Source organism: Sus scrofa, chromosome 3 (genome assembly GCF_000003025.6).
Source record: "Sus scrofa isolate TJ Tabasco breed Duroc chromosome 3, Sscrofa11.1, whole genome shotgun sequence".
Classification (NCBI taxonomy): Eukaryota; Metazoa; Chordata; class Mammalia; order Artiodactyla; family Suidae; genus Sus; species Sus scrofa.
In genome coordinates, this window is record NC_010445.4 from 33,871,065 (window position 1) to 33,891,022 (window position 19,958).

General features: G+C 47.0%; 1 protein-coding gene across 5 annotated transcripts in view; it reads right to left on the reverse strand.

The window, feature by feature from the left end:
- Nucleotides 1–19,958, reverse strand: part of PMM2 (phosphomannomutase 2) — a 35,414-nt gene that overhangs the window by 14,006 nt on the left and 1,450 nt on the right. For all 5 annotated transcript variants that reach the window (XM_021086654.1, XM_021086658.1, XM_021086657.1 and 2 more), the window contains exons 2-4: nucleotides 6,188–6,299; nucleotides 3,432–3,508; nucleotides 2,675–2,766 (exon numbers count right to left, since the gene is read on the reverse strand). In XM_021086654.1, coding sequence (XP_020942313.1) covers nucleotides 2,675–2,766; nucleotides 3,432–3,508; nucleotides 6,188–6,299 — 281 coding nt within the window. The remainder of the gene's footprint in view (nucleotides 1–2,674; nucleotides 2,767–3,431; nucleotides 3,509–6,187; nucleotides 6,300–19,958) is intronic.

Here is a 19,958-nt window from a genome sequence, read left to right on the forward strand (position 1 = left end):
GCTCTACCCCTCTGAAGGGGCTCCTGAACATCCAACGCACCGGTTTATGTAAAAGTACTTTGTAAACCGGGAAGGAATGACTACTCGGCAAGTCAAGTAAGACCAGCGAAATCCCCGTCACCGATCCCGATCCCTCCCCTGCGGTGTCGGCGTGCAGGACAGACAAGTGCCGAGACGCTCCGTCAACCCCCCGTCCCGGGTGTCCTGGACCCGGTGCACACCGGCCCGACCCTCCCACGGGGGAGCATTCTCGGGGGTGATCCTAGGGCTGCGGGTGCTCCACTGTCAGCAAAAGAGGTCACTCCCAAGGCAGGGAGGGAGCGGGAGGCGCAGCAGAAAGAATTCCGTTCGCGAGAGCCAGGATTAGGGCCGCTCATCAAGCATCCCCCTCCTCCCTGGAGATGTGGACTCTCTTCACCTGCCTGACCTGCAGGGGCACAGAGCTGGCCCCACGGGAACCATGGGCAGGTGTTGAAGGAGCAGGCCCTCTGCTCTGCCCCCGGAAGGCACCAGGAGCTCAGGGCACAGAGATACGGTGCTGCACGCCGGCCCCTCTCACCAGATGGCGCCCTCTTTGAGGACAGCGGGCACCTCACCCGTTCTCCCTGAGTGCTGAGGCCAAGGCAAAGACCACACTGACCTGGGATACGCTCCACACTTCATTTTCCACAACAGAGAATTTCCAACACATAGGAAAGCAAACGGCAGAGGATAACGAGCCCTCACGTGCCACCTCCCAGCTGCCACAAAGACCAGCTCTGGGTCCTGCCTGTCTCATCCATGCCCTTTCCTGGGACAGACTTGAAAAGGGTGACCCTTGGAGTTCCCTGGTGGCACAGTGGGTTAAGGACCTGGTGCTGCCACCACTGAGGCTTGGATCACTGTTGTGGTGTAGGTTCCATCCCTGACCCGGAAACTTCTGTATGCTGTGGGCTTGGCAAGAAAGAAAAAGAAAAAGAAGGAGAAAAGGGAGGCCCTTGACCTATGAGAGGAGGTACTGGGCAGGGGTGCACTTATTTCAGGAAATCTCAAAACTGCAGCATATCCTGAAATTCAATCACTTTTTTTTTTTTCTTCTTTTTTTCTTTTTTGGCTGCAACAGAGTTCCTGGGCCAGGGATCAGATCCAAGCTGTAGTTGTGACCCACGCCAGAGCTATGGCAACGTATGCTCCCCCAACCTGACCGTGCCAGGCTGGTTATGGAACCTGCATCCCAGCGCTGCAGAGACACTGCCTACGCTGCTGCGCCACAGTAGGAATCCTCAATCGCCATTTAAAAATGTTTCTCGGAGTTCCCGTCATGGCTCAATGGTTAACAAATCCGACTAGGAACCATGAGGTTGTGGGTTCGATCCCTGGCCTTGCTCAGTGGTTTAAGGATCCGGTGTTGCCGTGAGCTGTGGTGTAGGTCGAAGATGTGGCTTGGATCCCGAGTTGCTGTGGCTGTGGTGTAGGCCGGCGGCTACAGCTCTGAGACCCCTAGCCTGGGAACCTCCATATGCTGCGGATGCGGCCCTAGAAAAGGCAGAAAGCCAAAAAAAAAAAAAGAAAGTGATCATTTGGAGTTCCCGTCGTGGCGCAGTGGTTAACGAATCCGACTAGGAACCATGAGGTTGCAGGTTCGGTCCCTGCCCTTGCTCAGTGGGTTAACGATCCGGCGTTGCCGTGAGCTGTGGTGTAGGTTGCAGATGCGGCTCGGATCCCGAGTTGCTGTGGCTCTGGCGTAGGCCTGTGGCTACAGCTCCGATTCAACCCCTAGCCTGGGAACCTCCATATGCGGCGGGAGCGGCCCAAGAAATAGCAACAACAACAACAATAACAACAACAACAAAAAAAGACAAAAAAAAAAAAAAATGTTTTTCCTCCTCACCCTTAAGGTGTTAACATATTAACAGAGCATATTAAGTACAGAAAACGGACACGGAATTGTAAAGTATTTCAGAGAAAAAGCACCTGCAACCTCATCACCAAGAAGCAGCCACTGCTAGTGTGCTGGTCCACTGCTGGCCTGTTTCCTGTCAATCTTTTCAAGGCCTGTGTGCACGTTATGTCATTATTTAAGAATGGGAATTGAGGTGACAATATTCAGAGCAAGAGGCAGGTGCCTCAATCAAAAGCCTAGAGGCCAGAAAAAATGAAACTGGTGGCCTGTGAAAGGCTGATGGGTGTGGGTCGGGGGCAGCGCTGCCCAGCTAGCTGCTGCCACTTGGGAGCGGGGTGGGCATCAAGCTGCCCCGTCTTCAGACACAACAGAAGCCAGAAATCCAGATATTTTAAAGTGTGAAATCAGACAGTGACATGACAGCACATGGGGAGTTCCCATCGTGGCTCAGTGGAAATGAATCTGACTGGCATCCATGAGGACACAGGTTTGATTCCCAGCCTCGCTCAGTGGGTTAAGAATCCCATGCTGCCGTGAGCTGTGGTGTAGGTCGCAGGCGTGACTCGGATCACAGCGTTGCTGTGGCTGTGGTGTAGGCTGGTGATCACAACTCCAATTCGACCCCCAGCAGATGCAGATGCGGCTCGGATCCTGCGTTGCTGTGGCTCTGGCGTAGGCCGGTGGCTACAGCTCCGATTAGACCCCTAGCCTGGGAATCTCCATATGCTGTGAGAGCAGCCCAAGAAATGGCAAAATGAAAAAAAAAAAAAAAAAAAAAAAAAGCAAATCTACCTCTTCTTTGGGAGCTTAATTTTCGCAATGTAGCTCAGACAGTAGTTGATTAAATCTTGAATCAGGGCCTCACCCAGGTGACCTTGAATATTCTAGATAAAGAAAACACGGCAGTTACTTGACACATGGTGGGAGGCATCTTCAAAATGCCTCTACAGCAAACCCAGGTCCTCAGCCGCGACGGGGTGGCGGGTCTCCGGTCCGGGCCACCCGCGCAGACAGGACACGGCCTCCTGCCCTGCTCCTTCTCTCCGCTGAAGACCTTAGGCGAACCAGGAAGGGCTTTAGTCAAAAGCATCTTCCGCTTCGTTATCAAGATTTTTGTATCCATCACCTCTCAAGTGCTTCCTGGAAGCCCGCAAGAGTTTATCGCCGCTGCTTTTATTCAATTAAAACATCCACAGACACGGAGAGGAAATGTGTTTGTCCCACTCTGGCCTCCTCTCATGTCCAAATGGAACGATCTTAACGGTAATAAGAGCTGCACAGCTCTTAAAGATGCCCGTGGCAAGGCCGCCCGCCCAAGTCCCTGCTGCCTGCCGGAAGGATGAGATTGCCGATCCTTAAGAACAACTATACACATTGAGTTCCAATGTGGAAGGTGTAACAGTCACATGGCCCAGCATCCAAAATGCAGAGGTGCAGACTCGTGGCCACTCAGCTCCCACACAGGCCGCCCTGGGGCAGTCAGTGTCAAAGACCTTCGTAGAAGACACTTCGCAAGCAGCACGGAGCAGCTGGGAGGTGGAGAACTTACCTGTTTAGACACGAGTTTCCCATCTTTGTATGCTACCAAGCCATTTTCTGGAAACACGTAATCGTATTTTTCAACCACTGCAAAGCAAAGAATATTGAGAACACAACGCACAGAATCCTGTGTTTCTATTTCTTAACACTCATCGCCAATAAAACTGCTCACCTCCAGAAAGGACTATGAGAGGCTCTCTCATCCAAACTGACTGGGAGAGTGGAAAAAAAGCTCCTTAAAAACTTCTTTTAAGAGGGCTCTTTAAAGAGCCCCCGCTGGGGCGCAGTGGGTTAAGGATCTGGCTTGTCTCTGTGGCATTGTGGGTTTGATGCCCAGCCTGGCCCGGTGCACAGGGTTAAGGAGCCAGTGGGGCATAGGTGGCATAGGCAGCTCGGATCTGATCGCTGGCCTGGGAACTTGCATAAGGGTGGGTGCAGCCGGAAAAGAAAAAAAAGGGAGGGGGGATTCTCTAACATAAATTTAAAAGATGAGGGAGTTCCCTAGTGGCCTAGCACTTAAGGATCTGGTGGTGTCACTGCTGTGATGAGGATCTAAGCCCTGGCCCAGACACTTCCACATGCCGTGGCTGAAAATAAAGAAAGAAAGGAACAGAGGTGACAACGAGGCTGCAGACTGGACAGTCGGTGCTGGGTCCCCTCCCCCTGCAGCTCATCTAGAAAGGAAAATGGGCTCCCAATGACGGCTCCCAACCCACTAAGAATGTGCCTCAGCAGGGCAGCTGTGTGCAGCACAATTCCAGATTCTGCTCTCAAGCTTTCTTCCTTCCTTTTTAAAATTTTTGGCCACGCCTGCAGCATATGGAGGTTCCCAGGCCAGGGACCGAATCCAAGCTGCATCGCGGAACCACTGGATCCTCAACCCACTGCACCACAGCAGGGAGTCCTCGAGGTTTCCAAATCAGAATCTGTAGGGCCAGATGAGCAATGAGGTTGTTTTTTTTACATGCATTCAGATTTGGAGACCACCGACATAAATCTTAACCGAGTCTCAAACTTCAGGCCCTTGTTAAAAGGTGGCACTGTCTGTTGGGTGAGGCCCCCGCATCTGTATTGTAATGAGCTCTCCGGGTGATTCCGAGATTCCGACACGGGCGGGGGTGCGGGTGACACTTTCTTCTGGCTTGCGACTGTCTTGATTCTGAGGCTTTGACTCATACTCACTGAGATGTGAGACCCTGGCCTACTCTGACAAAGCCTGAGTCTGTGGTGCAGTATAGGACCAGAGGCAGAAAAGGTGATCAGGAGCAGGCAACAGAATTTCCAGGGCTTAAGGTGCTCCATGCTGTTGCTCACAGTATTTCTGCAGAGCACCTCCAGGGAAAACTACACGTGAATGAAACAGAGTTTGAAAGGGACTCTGCAGATGACTCTTTTGGTAACTGATCCAAAACACATACCCTACGCAAGTGGACTGCAAGACAGCACATCTAGAGCGGTGGTTCTCACTGGCGGGGACTGTGATCCCTGGAGGACACCTGGCAGTGTCTGGAGATATTTTTGGTTGTCACCATGGGTCTGGGGGCTCTACTGGCATCAAGTGAGTAGAGGCCAAGCATGCTGCTAAACACCCTACCATGCACAGCACAGCCCCCGATGACAGGGGGTGGTCTGGCCCCAAATAATTAAGGCCCCCACAGAATGAACAACCTATCTCTCCACCCACTATTTTTTTTAAAGGCACTTAATCTATTTTTCTTTTTTTCTACCCAGTTAGGTGGAGGGTTTCCTGCCCTTTTTTGGAGGTTTAACTTCTCATGCCAGCTCTCAGGAGTCGTTCCGTGTGAACTGTTCTGAATGGAGATGTGGTTTTGTTTGATGTGTTTGTGGGAGAAGGTGAGCATGATGTCTTACTCCTCTGCTATCTTGATCCTTTCTTGGATCTATTTCTAAAGAAAGTTAATCTGCTAGATATGTTGCCAGGATCGACTATCACCCACTATTTCTTTTAAAATTTTTGGTCACGCCCAAGGCCTGTGGAAATTCCTGGGCCAGGGACTGGACCCAAGCTGCTGCAGTGACAATGCTGGCCCCTTAGCCCGCTGTGCCACAAGATAACTCCTTTTACCCACTATTTCTTAAAGGCCAGGCACCGTGGAGATGAATAATTCACAGTCCACGTCTTCTAACCAGTTTGCAGTCATCAGAGAATGCTACGCCAGCAGGCTTGTACATCAGAATCTCTTGAAAGTAGCTGCTGAAGTACAATTCCAAGGCCTTGCAGCCCTACTGAGTCAGAATCTCCAGTGAAGGGCAAATAAGAACCTCCAGCTTCCTGGGGTCCTGGGCTAGAGATGCCGGTTCACTAGGCAGGGAAGGAGCCCGGGTGACTCAAGACTAAGGACCTCCTGGGAGACTGAGGTCGGGCAACGGGGTTGGGGGGGGGTGGGGGGGCGTGAAGACCCAGAGCTGACACCTCAACACCTGGGTGGGAAGGAGGCAGGAGGCTCGACGGGTGGTGAATAGGGATTGGCAAGATGTTTTCCGGGCAGAGAAACACACATCTTTCTAGGTGCATTTATCCGGGTACCTGAGTACCAACCGCTCCACTAGCAACTCCAGAAATTAATCTATAGGATTAAAAACAGGAATAAAAAAAGGCAGAGAATATATTTCTCCAAACGAGAAAGCAGGACGCCTTGAGGATGATGGCGAGGGGCTGCCTCTGATACTACGTGGCTCTAGGTCCCAGCAGCCTCAGAAGAAGCTAATCTTTTACCGGAACGTAATGAGCAATGTGGAGTTTACCGTCGTTTCCCAGTTGCTCTTGTACTTTCTCAAAGTCCGACCCGCCCACGACGCCAATTTTGATCTTCTGCCTCAGTTCTTGTAGAAAGCAATCCATGTCTTCGGTAATTTTCTGCATTTCCAAAAGGAAATAAAAGAGTGAAGAGCCACAAAATAACTGGGAGACTAAGACGGCAAGAGTAACAGAACCCTTGCCCTCCTCTCTGGCTGCCCGGCAGTGTACGGAGCTCCCAGACCAAGGATCAGATCCGAGCCACAGGTGCGACCTACACCACAGCTGCAGCAAGGCCGGATCCCTGACCCACGGTGCCAGGCCAGGGATGGAACCTGCGACTCCATGCTCCAGAGATGCCACTGATCCTGTTGCACCACAGTGGGAACTCCAGAACCTGCACTTTCTTATCTGCTGATTTGGTTTCTATGTCTATACATAAGACTAATTACTTAGTGGTGATTTGGGGACATCAACTTTTTTTTTTTTTTCCAAACTCATGGCATGTGGAAGTTCCTGGGCCAGGGATCAAACCTGCAGCATAGCAGTGAGCTGAGCCACAGCAATGACGACGATGGATCCTTAACCCACTGCGCCACAACTCCCAGGACATCCACTGTCTTATCAGAAAAAAATCTGTTAAGTTTTACTTATTTTTACCTTGTTTAACACACATAAGTAGGAGTTCCCATGGTGGCTCAGAGGGTTAAGAACCTGACATAGTGTCCATGAGGATCTGGGTTCGATCCCTGGCCTTGCTCAGTGGGTTAGGAGCGGTGTTGCCGTGGCTGTGGCGTAGGCTGGGAGCTGCAGCTCCAAACTGACCCCTAGGTCCGGGGATCTTCCATATGCCACAGGTGCAGCCCTAAAAAAAAAAAAAAAAAAAAAGAAAGAAAAAAATCTCCACACAGGTAATACATTTCTCCAGCTCTTTTTCTGTGCATTTATACAAACAGGCCCTAGTTTTTGAAACATAAGTCACTCTACACCTTGTGCAATAGTCTGTTTTCTCAGCACTACGTTGTGCTGATTTTCCATAATGCATATAGACCTAGCCTATTCCTGCTGAACGCTACACTGTACTCTATTTATTTAGTTGATTTATTTGTTTATTTACTTACTTACTTATTTTTGTCTTTTCCAGGACCGCACCTGCGGCATATGAGGGTTCCCAGGCGAGGAGTCCAATCAGAGCTGTAGCCATCGGCCACGCCAGATCTGAGCCACGTCTGCAACCTACACCACAGCTCACGGCAATGCTGGATCCTTAACCCACTGAGCGAGCCCAGGGATCGAGCTCGTAACCTCATGGTTCCTAGTCAGATTCACTAACCACTGAGCCACAACGGGAACTCCCAGTTGTTGATTTTAAAACAACAAAATGAGATTAAAGAGGAAGTTCAGAGTTGATTATAATTATATAAATGAAACGCATCAGAGTAAGATCACTAGATTTCTGAGTCTCTCCTGAAAGATAAGATCTATAAACAGTGGTCTCAGTGGTACAATTTCCTGCTAAATTCCAAACTGTGTGCTAGTTCAAAAGAAATTTTAAACTTAGATGAAAAGGGATATCCCTGTATTAGGACAATCACAATGAATTTTTAAAGGTTTTATTTATTTTTAGCAATCTCTCTTTTTTGGGGGGGACATTTTTTTTGGCTCCTTCAGGGCATACGGAGCTCCCAGGCCCGAGATCTGATCAAAGCCACCATCATGACCTAAGCCACAGCTTCGGCAATGCTGGATCCCTAACTCACTGTGCTGAGCTGGGGACTGAACTCCACGTCACAGCAGCTCTCAAGATGCCACCAATCCCGCTGAACCCCAGCAAGAGCTCCACTTTTTTTTTTTTTTGCTTTCTAGAGCCGTACCCGTGGCATATGGAGGTTCCCAGGCTAGGGGTCTAATTGGAGCTCCAGCTGCTGGCCTACGTCGCAGCCACAGCAACGTCAGATTCAAGCCATATCTGCAACCTGCACCGTAGCTCGCGGCAACACCAGATCCTTAGCCCACTAAGCAAGGCCAGGGATCGAACCCACAACCTCATGGTTCCTTGTCGGATTCGATTCCACTGCACCATGATGGGAACTCCTAGCAGTCTTAGTTGTACACTTAACATGGAAAAAGACTCACAAATAAAGTTACCAGAAGTTAAAAACAAAAAACCCCTTCAACCTCAGTATAAAAACATCTAGAGTTCAACTCTCTCCTCTTCTTTAAAAAATATGTATGGAAAACTACCACAGACATGAGTAAGAAGAGACACTGTACAGGAGGGTTCAGAGGAGAGTGCAGTCCGTCTCTCCCACAACTTCGGGTGCAATCCTGACCTAGAGACACAATGCAGTGGCCTCTGAGTCAACAACTGGGAAGATGAGTCCCAGAGTCCCCCCCGGGTGCTTAACTCAGACCTGACGTCAAAAGGGGAGGAAGTGGGGGAGACTCTTGTGATTGCAAAATATTAAAAATGCAATAGTAACGGCGAATGAAACACTTCCGCCCTCAAACCGAAGCCTAAGGGCACAATTTACTCTATCTTGACCCCTGTGCCCACGGATGAGGCAGCTGGTATGATGTGCCTGCACTATGCATGGGCTGTTAGAGGCACCTTTTCAGCTCCAAGTGGCAGCACATGTCTTTTGACAAGAAATTAGAGCTGGCTCCTTGTGACCACAGAGGAGCATCTAAACTACCCCCTACTTCAGGAGAGAGATCTGGAGCAAAATAACCACACAGCAAAATTACTGTGATGTTTCTAAATAGATTTAAGCCTCAAGATGGTGGGTTGGAGGGACTCGAGCTCACCTCCTCTCATGAAAACACCAAAATGACAACTGCCTCTGAGCAATCATCAACAAAATAGACAGGGAATTCCTGTTGGGGCTCAGGGGTAATGAACCTGACTAGTATCCATGAGGATGCGGGTTTGACCCCTGGCCTCGCTCAGTGGGTTAAGGATCTGATGTTGCCATGAGCTGTGGTGTAGGTCGCAGATGTGGCTCGGATCCCATGTGGCTGTGGTGTAGGCTGGCAGCTGCAGCTCTGCTTTGACCCCTAGCCTGGGAACTTCATACGCTGCAGGTGCGGCCCTATAAAGACAAACAACAACAGCAACAACAAAAAAAGACAAAGAAAAAACAAAATAGATTGGAAGCTACCAAAAAAGATATCCCACACCTAAAGACAAAGAGGAAGCCAGAACAAGTGGGGGGGGGGAATTACACAACAGAAGCAACCCCATACCCGCTGGGTGGGCAGCCCGCAGACTGGAAAGTAATCATATTCCAGAGACTCTCCTTCAGGAGTGACAGTTCTGAACCCCACATCAGGTGACCCAGCCTGGGGGTTTGGTATTGGGAGGAGCCCCGGAACATGTGACACTGAAGACCAGCAGGGCTTGGGCGCAGGAGCTCCAGAGGACTGGGACAAACAGAGACCCTACTCCTGGAGGGCGAACATGGGGTTCTGTGTGCACTGGGTCCCAGGGCAGAGCAGGGACTCCATAAGAATCTGGGTCAGACCTACTTGCGAGCCTTGATGGGTCTCCTGGGAAAAGAGGGGGCGACTGTGGCAGGACACTGGAGGTGGGGGTCCCAGGGAGTAATCATTGGGGTGAGCTCCCCTGGAAGCTGCCATATTTTTTGGAAAAATATGGCCCCACCCATCAGGGCTGAGAAACCCCAAGCCAAACGACAGGGTGGGAACACAGCCCCATCCACCAACAAACGGGCTGCCTAAAGTCCTCCCAGGCACCCAGCCACCTCTAATCACACCCAGAGACAAAGCCCTACCCAGCACAAGGACCAGACTCAGTTCCACCCACTAGTGGGCAGGTACCAGCCTGTCCCATCAGGAAGCCTGCAACCAACCCCTGTACCAACTTCACTCACATGGGGGCAGACACGAGAAGCAAGAGAGGCTCCAACCTTGTAGCCTGCAAAAAGGAGAGCACACATAAAGCTATACAAAAGGAAAAGGCAGAGAAATATGAGCCAGATGAGGGAAGAGGACAAAACCCCAGGAAAACCGCTAAAAGAAATGGAGATAAGCAATCTATGGGTGAAAGACTTTAGGATGATACTAGTAAAGATGATCCAAGATCTTGGGGGGAAAAAAAAAAACTGGAGGCAAAGATCAATAAATTACAAGAAATGTTTAACAAAGAGAAGACTTTAAAGAATAAACAAGGAGTTCCCGTCATGGCTCAGTGGTTAACAAATCTGACTAGGAACCATGAAGTTGCGGGTTCAATCCCTGGCCTTGCTCAGTGGGTGAAGGATCTGGCGTTGCCATGGGCTGTGGTGTAGGTTGCAGATGCGGCTCGGATCCCACATTGCTGTGGCTGTGGTGTAGGCCGGCAGCTACAGCTCCAATTAGACCCCTAGCCTGGGAACCTCCATATGCCGTGGGTGCGGCCCCAGAAAAGGCAAAAAAAAAAAAAAAAAAGAGAGTAAACAAGCAGGGAGTTCTCTGATGGCCTAGCAGGTTGAGGCTCCTGCATTCTCACCGCTGTGGCTCTGGTTTCTGCTGTGTGGCATAGGTTCAGTCCTTGGCCCAGGAATTCCCACATACTGCCTGTGTGCAAAAAAGAAAGAAAAAAAAAATCCAAAACAAAACAAAAAACCCAAGAGAGAACCTGAAATGAATGTTGCAATTCTTGTTAAAAAAAACAAAAAAAGAATAAACAAGCAGAGGTGAACAATACAATAATTGCAATGAAAAAATTTCATGAGGAGGAACCAGTAGCAGAATACAGGAGGCAAAAAAGTGAATAAGCGAGGTGGAAATTATTGACGCAGAACAGAATAAAGAAAAAAGAATGGGAGTTCCTGTCATGGTTCAGTGGTTAATGAACCCAAGTAGGATTCATGAGGCTGTGGGTTGGATCCCTGGCCTTGCTCAGTGGGTTGGGGATCCAGTGTTGCTGTGAGCTGTGGTGTAGGTCACAGATATGGCTTGGATCCTGCACTGCTGTGGCTGTGGTGTAGGCTGGTAGCTATAGCTTCAATTTGACCCCTAGCCTGGGAACTTCCATATGCCACAGGGGCAGCCCTAAAAAGCAAAAAAAAAAAAAAGACATAAAATATCGAAAAGCAACAAATAACATACAAGGGAACCCCAATAAGGTTATCAGCTGATTTTTCAGCAGAAGCTGTGTAAGCCAGACGGGTAAGATATACTTCAACCAAGAATACTCTACCTGGCAAGATTTGAAGGAGATATCAAAAGCTTTACAGACAAGCAAAAACCAAGAGAATTAAGCACCACCAAACCAGTTTTGCAGGAAATAACAAAGTAACTTCTCTAGGAGGAAAAAAAAAAAAAAGAGGCCACAACTACCAACAAGAAAGTTACGAATGAGAAGGCTCACTGGTAAAGGCAGACATACAGTAAAGGTAGGAAATCATCCACACACACGTATGATATCAAACTATCAATCGTGAGGAGAGTACAAATGCAGGGCAGTGGAAATGCATTTGCAATTAAGACACTGTCAACTTAAAACACACACACATACATATATATGTTCCTATATCAATATATATATCTATATACATTCCTATATCAAAACCTCATGGTAACTGCAAACCAAAAATCTATAATAGATACACACAAAAATAAGGAAAAATAATCAAAACACAACACTAAGGATAGTCATCAAACCATAAGAGAACAAAGGAAAGGAAGAAAAAAGACCAACAAAAACAAATGCACAACAATTAACAAAATGGCATTAAGAACATACATATCAGTAATTCTCTCAAATGTAAATGAACTAAAGGCTCCAACCAAAAGACACAGACTGGTTGAATGGATACAAAAACTAGACCCATATATATGCTGCCCACAAAAGACCCACTTAGTTCTAGGGATACAGACAAACTTCAAGTGAGAGGATGGAAGAAGATATTCCATAGAAACAGAAATCAAAAGAAAACTAGAGTAGCAATACTCCTATCAGACAAAACAGACTTTAAAATACAGAGTTATTACACAATGATCAAAGGATCCATTCAACAAGAAGATATAACCATTACAAATATACATGCACCCAACACAGAAGCACCTCAAAATATAAGACAACTGCTAACAGCCATAAAAGGAGAAACTGAAAAAAATACAGTAATACTGGGGGACTTTAATACTGCACTCAACAGCAATGGACAGACCATCCAGACAGAAAATCAACAAGGAAACAAAGGCCTTAATGATGCATTAGACCAGATGGACTTGCTATTTTATAGAACACCGCATCCCAAAGCAGCAGAATACAGATGCTTCTCAAGTGAACACAGTACATTCTCCAGGATAGATCACATTCTGGGCTACAAATCAAGCCTCAGTAAACTTAGGAAAATTGAAATCCTATCAAGCATCCTTCCCAAGCACAACATGATAAAACTAGAAATCAACTATAAGAAAAAAAAAAAACTATGAAAAACACAAACATGTGGAGACAAAACAATATGTTACAAAACAACCAATGGATCACTGGAGAAATCAAAGACAAATCAAATAACACCTAGAGACAAATGAAAACACCATGATCCAGGAGTTCCCATCTTAGAGCAGCGGAAATGAATCTGACGAGGAACCGTGAGGTTGCGGGTTCAATCCCTGGCCTTGCTCAGTGGGTTAAGGATCCAGTGTTGCCATGAGCTGTGGTGTAGGTCACAGACGTGGCTCGGATCTGGTGTTGCTGTGTCTGTGGCATAGGCCAGCAGCAAGAGCTCCGATTAGATTGTAGCTTGGGAACCTCCACATGCCAAGGATGCGGCAATAAAAAGACAAAAGACAAAAAAAACCAAACCAACAAACAAAAAACCACAATGATCCAAAATCTATGAGATGCAGCAAAAGCAGTCCTAAGAGGGAAGTTTAGAGCAATACTAGCTTACCTCAGGAGAGAAGAAAAACCTCAAATAAACAACCTAATCTTACACCTAAAGCAACCAAAGAAAGAAGAACAAAGCCTGTAGTGGAAGGAAAGAAATCATCAAGATCAGAGCCAAAAAAAATGAAATAGGAATGAAGAAAACAATAGAAAAGATCAGTGAAACCAAAAGCTGGTACTTTGGGAGTTCCCGTCGTGGCGCAGTGGTTAACGAATCCGACTAGGAACCACGAGGTTGCGGGTTCGGTCCCTGCCCTTGCTCAGTGGGTTAATGATCCGGCGTTGCCGTGAGCTGTGGTGTAGGTTGCAGACGCGGCTCGGATCCCGCGTTGCTGTGGCTCTGGCATAGGCCGGTGGCTACAGCTCCGATTAGACCCCTGGCCTGGGAACCTCCATATGCCGCGAGTGCGGCCCAAGAAATAGCAACAACAACAACAACAACGACAAAAAGACAAAAAAAAAAAAAAAAAAAAAAAAAAGCTGGTACTTTGAAAAGCCCAACAAAAGTAATAAACCCTTGGAGTTCCTGCTGTGGTGCAATGGGATCAGCAGTGTCTCTGAAGTACTAGGTTTGATCCCTGGCCCAGGAAAATGGGTTAAAGATTCAGCCTTGCTGCACCTGTGGCATAGGTTGCAACTGGGGCTTAGATCTGATCCCTGGCCCAGGAACTCTATATGCCATGGAGCAGCCAAAAAAGGAAAAAAAAAAAAAAACCCAAAAGCTGATAAACCCTTAGCCACACACGACCAGAAAAAAAAAGGGCAAAGGCTCAAATCCATAAAATTAGAAATGAAAAAGGAGAAGTTGCAACCGACAACACAGAAATACAAAGGCTCATAAGAGACTATGACAAGCAACTATATGCCAATAAAATGGAAAACCTCGAAGAAATGGACAAATTCTTAGAAAGGTACGATCTTCCAAGACTGAACCATGGAGGAATAGAAAAGATGAATGGACCAATCACAAGTACTGAAATTGAAACTGTGATAAAAAACTAACAAAAGTCCAGGATCAGATGGCTTCACAGGTAAATTTTATCAAATATTTAAAGACGAGTTAATACCTACCCTTCTGAAACTATCCCAAAAAACTGCAGAGGAAGGAACACTCCCAAACTCATTTTATGAGGTCACCATCACCCAGACACCAAAACCAAAGGTACCACACACACACACACACACACACACACACACACACACACACACACACACACACAAAAGGCCAATATCACTGATGAACATAGATGCAAAAATCCTCAACAAAATACCAGCAAACTGGAGTTCCCGTCATGGTGCAGTGGTTAACGAATCCGACTAGGTACCATGAGGTCGCGGGTTCGATCCCTGCCCTTGCTCAGTGGGTTAACGATCCGGCATTGCCGTGAGCTGTGGTGTAGGTTGCAAACGCGGCTCGGGTCCCGCGTTGCTGTGGCTCTGGTGTAGGCCGGTGGCTACAGCTCCGATTCGACCCCTAGCCTGGGAACCTCCATATGCCAAAGGAGCGGCCCAAGAAATGGCAAAAAGACAAAACAAACAAACAAACAAAAAAACCCCAGCAAACTGAAGCCAACAATTCATTAAAAGGATCATATATGACAAAGTGGGATTTATCCCAGGAATGCAAGGATTCTTTAATATCCACAAATCAATCTGTGCGATACACCACATTAACAAAGTGAAGAATAAAAACTGTATGATCATCTCAACAGATGCAGAAAAAGCTTCCAGAAAGCTTCTGGATAAAAACTCTCCAGAAAGTGGGCACAGAGGGAACACTTCAACATAATAAAGGCCGTATATGACAGACCCAGGGCTAACATCATTCTCAAGGGTGAAAAGCTGGAAGAATTTCCCCTGAGATCAGGTACAAGACAAGGATATCCACTCTTGCCACCTCTATTCAACATAGTTTTGGAAGTCCTAGCCCTAGCAATCAGAGAAGGAAAAGAAACAAAAAGAATCCAGGGAGTTCCTGTCGTGGCTTAGCAGAAATGAATTTGACTGGCATCCATGAGGACGCAGGTTTGATCCCTGGCCTTGCTCAGTGGGTAAAGAATCCGGCATTACTATGAACTGTGGTGTTAGGTCACAGATGAGGCTTGGATCCGGAGTTGCTGTGGCTGTGGTGTAGGCCAGCAGCTACAGCTCCAATTCGACCCCTACCCTGGGATGTGGCCATGGGTGTGGCCCTAAAAAAAAAAAGAGAGAGAGAAAGAGAGAGAGAAATCTCTCACATTTCCATACCCGCAGCAACAAAAGATCAGAAAGAGAAATTAAAGAAACAATCCCATTCACCAGAGCATTAAAAAGAAAAAAATATCTAGGAATACATCTTTCTTTTTTTTTTTTTTGTCTTTTGCCTTTTGTTGTTGTTGTTGTTGTTGCTATTTCTTGGGCCGCTCCTGCGGCATATGGAGGTTCCCAGGCTAGGGCTCGAATCGGAGCTGTAGCCACCGGCCTACGCCAGAGCCACAGCAACGCAGGATCTGAGCTGCGTCTGGGACCTACACCACAGCTCACGGCAATGCCGGATCGTTAACCCACTGAGCAAGGGCAGGGACCGAACCCGCAACCTCATGGTTCCTAGTCGGATTCGTTAACCACTGCGCCACGACGGGAACTCCAAACATATAGCTTTTATTTTTTTGTCTTTTGTCGTTTTAGGGCTGCACCTGCAACATATGGAGGTTCCCAGGCTAGCGGTCAAATCAGACGGAGCAACAGTTGCTGGCCTATATACCATAGCCACGGCAATGCTGGATCCTTAACCCACTGAGCGAGGCCAGGGATTGAACCTGCAATCTCATGATTCCTAGTCAGATTTTTTTCCACTGAGCCATGATGGGAACTCCTAGGAATACATCTTTCTAAGGAGGCAAAAGACTGTACTCTGAAAACTCTAAAATGCTGTTGAAAGAAATCAAAGATGATACAAACAGATGGAAAGAAATACCATGTTCTTGGATTGGAAGAATCAATACTGTAAAAATGGCTATACTGCCCAAAGCAATCTACAGGCAATCCCTATCAAATTACCAACGGCATTTTTTCAGAGAACTAGAACAAAGAATTTTAAAATTTGCATGGTAACACAAAAGAATCCAAACAGCCAAAGCAATCCTGAGAAAAAAAATGGAGCTGGAGGAACCAGGCTCCCTGCTTTCAGACTATAGTACAAAGCTACCATCATCAAAGCCGTGTGGTACAGACACAAAAACAGAAATTTAGATCAGTGGAACTGGACAGAAAGCCTAGGAAGAAACCCATGCACCTATGGTCAACTAATCTGTGACAAAGGAGGCAAGAATATACAATGGAGAGAAGACAGTCTCTTCCATAAGCGATGCTGGGAAAACTGGACGGCTACATGTAAAAGAATGAAATTAATACACTTTAACACCATACACAAAAATAGACTCAAAATGGATCAAAGACCTAAATATAAGATTATATACTATACAACTTCCAGAGGCAAACACAGGCCCTACACTCTTTGACATAAAGCACGGCATATCTTTTCCCATCCACCCCCTAGAGTAATGAAAATAAAAACAAAAACAAACAAAAGGGACCTAATTAAACTTAAAAGTTTTTGTACACCAAAGGAAACCATAAACAGAGCAAAACAACAACCCACAGAATGGGAAAAAATATTTGCAAATGAAGCAGCTGACGAGAGATTAATCTCCAAAATACAAACAACTCATGCAGCTCAATATCCAAAAAACAAACAGTCCAATCAACAAATGAGCAGAAGCTTGGAATAGACATTCCTCCAAGGAAGCCAGACAGACGGCCAAAAAGCACATGAAAAGATGTTCAACATCCCTAATTATCAAAGAAATGCAAATCGATACTATGAGGTGCCACCTTATACCAGCTAGAATGGCCATCATCAAAAAGTCTACAAACGGGGAGATCCTGCTGTGGCTCAGTGGGTTAAGAACCCGACTAGTACCCCTGAGGATGTGGGTTAAATCACTGGACTCACTCAGTGGGTTAAGAAGCCGGCATTGCCCCAAGCTGAAGCATAGGTCACAGATGCAGCTCAGATCTGGCATTGCTGTGGCTGGGGCGTAGGCCACAGCGCTGATTCAACCTCTAGCCTGGGAAATTCCATATGCTGCAAGTATGGCCCTAAGAATAAAAAAAGAAAGAAAGCCTATAAACAATATATGCTGGAGAGTGTACAGAGAAAAGGGACCATTCTTACACAGTTGGTGGGAATGTAAATTGGTACAACCACTATGGAGAACGGTAGGGATGTTCTTTACAAAACTAAACATAAGAGTTCCCATTATGGCTCAGTGGAAACAAACCAGACTAGCATCCATGAGGATGCAGGTTCAATCCCTGGCCCCACTCAGTGGGTTAAGGATCTGGCCTTGCCGTGAACTGTGGTGTAGGTCACAGACACGGCTTGGATCTGGTGCTGCTATGGCTGTGGCTTAGGCCAGCAACTGTGGGTCCGATCTGCCTCCTAGCCGGGGAACTTCCATATGCTGAATATGTGGCCCTAAAAAGACAAAACAAAACAAAAAACCCACAAAAAATTAAATATAGAACTACTGTATGAGCCAGGAATTCCACTCCTGAGCATATATCTGGAGAAAACCATAATTCAAAAAGATACATGCACCCCCATGTTCACTGCAGCGTTATTTATTTATTTATTTTGCTTCATAGGGCTGCCCTAGAGGTATATGGAGGTTCCCAGGCTAGGGGTCCAATCAGAGCTGTAGCCGTTGGCCTACACCAGCGCCATAGCAATGCAGGATCCGAGCCGCATGTGCCACCTACACCACAGCTTTTGGCAATGCCAGATCCTTAACCCACTGAACAAGGCCAGGGATCGAACCCACAACTTCAAGGTTCCTAATCGGATTCGTTAATCTCTGAGCCACAACGAGAACTCCTGTAGCGTTATTTATGACAGCCAAGACATGGAAGCAAACTTTCATCAATAGAGGAATGGGAGGAGTTCCTGTTGTGGTGCAGAGGAAGCAAATGCGACTGGTATCCATAAGGATGCTCATTTGATCCCTGGCCTCACTCAGTGGCTTAAGGATCTAGTGTTGGTCACAGACCTGGCTCAGGTCCCCAGGTGCTATGGCGTAGGCCAGCAGCTGCAGCTCTGATTTGACCCCTAGCCTGGGAGCTTCCATATGCTTCACCTGCAGCCCTAAAAGGCAAAGAAAAAAAAAAAAAAAAAAAAAAAGCGGAATGTGGTCTATACCTAAATGGAATACTACAGACGTTCCTCTCCTCAAGAGCTGCAGGAGCGAATATTTAGGGGTGAAGAACCAGGATCACTGCAGCTTAGGAAGCGGTAGAGCAAAGGTTTAAAAAGAGGGACAGAGACAGAGAGGAGAGAGAAAATTAATTTCTTTTCTTTTTTTAAAATATGGAGCTCCAGGGCCAGGGATCAGGTCTGAGCCACAGGTGCCATCTATGGCTGCAGCACCACCAGATCCTTAACCCACTGTGCTGGGCCGTGGATGGAACCTGTGTACCTGTGCTCCAGAGATGCCATTGATTCCACTGTGCCACAGCACGGACTCCATAGAGTTCATTTCAATCATGGTTGAATTTTAAGTGTTGGGAGTATGGCTATCAGGGTACTATTTTTTTCCAGTGATTCTGTATGCCTGAGATTTTCCACGATAGAAAGTTGGAAAACCACTCACGCAGATTTATGCCCTACTTCTCTCTGCAGGCTTTTAAGTCTCAACTGCTTGTAGATGCAATGGCATTTCTTAGGAAAACACGCAAGACAGCAAAATTCTACTACTAAAACACTGAAATGTGCAGAGCTCTGGATTCCACTCTAATTAGATTTTACCTGTTTAGGTCACACCCTGTTTCAGCAGCTGCAAGAAAGATAACCGATTTGATTGCTTCCAGACTGTCCTTGTGCTTCTCAATGTTTGAGAATGAGTATATTCAGGAAGGGAAAGGCTGTCTACTGGACTGTTGCTAAAACATTTTTTACCTAGAGCACTCGGCACACACAAAAACAATTCCCTCTCTTTTTGTCTTTTTTGGGCCGTACCTGTGGCATATGGAGCTTCCTAGGCTAGGGGTCGAATCTGAGCTGTAGCTGCTGGCCTACGCCACAGCCATAGCAATGCAGGATCCAAACTGTTTCTTCGACCTCCACCACAGCTCATGGCGACACCAGATCCTTAACCCACTGAGTGAAGCCAGGGATCGAACCCGAGTCCTCATGGATGCTAGTGGGGTTCGTTAACCATTGAGCCACGGGAACTCCAGAAACAATTCTCTTTTAAATTAGACTTTTTTTCCCTTTTTTCTTTTTATGGCCACATCTGCCTGAGCAAGGGGGTGACTCAGAGCTGCAGCTGCCGGCCTGTGCCACAACCATAGCAACACTGGATCTGAGCTGCATCTGCAACCTACACCACAGCTTTTGGCAATGCCAAATCCTTAACCCACTGAGCAAGGCCAGGGATCGCACCCACAACCTCATGGATACTAGCTAGGTTCTTAACCCACTGAGCCACAATGGAAACTCCTAAATTAGACCTTTTTTTTGAGCGTAAAAATTACTTATGTTCACAGAAGAATGTCAAAGAATGTCATGTTTCAAATGCTTTAAGGGACTACATTGCAGGTTGCTTGGTGTTGTTATTCCATGCCTTATGCTTCTTTACTGTCCTGAACCACATGCGTAATAACCAGAACAGCCTCCAACCTTTTGGGCGGTGGAAGAAAATGGCCATCTTAGCAAACAACAACGCCCTGAGGCCCAGAGACTTGCACCAGATCTGCTGTGGGAAATCCAGATCACGTTTCACAGAGTCTCAGTTTCTTTATTTAAAATGAAATAACAACTATCCTACCTGGGATCAAAGAGG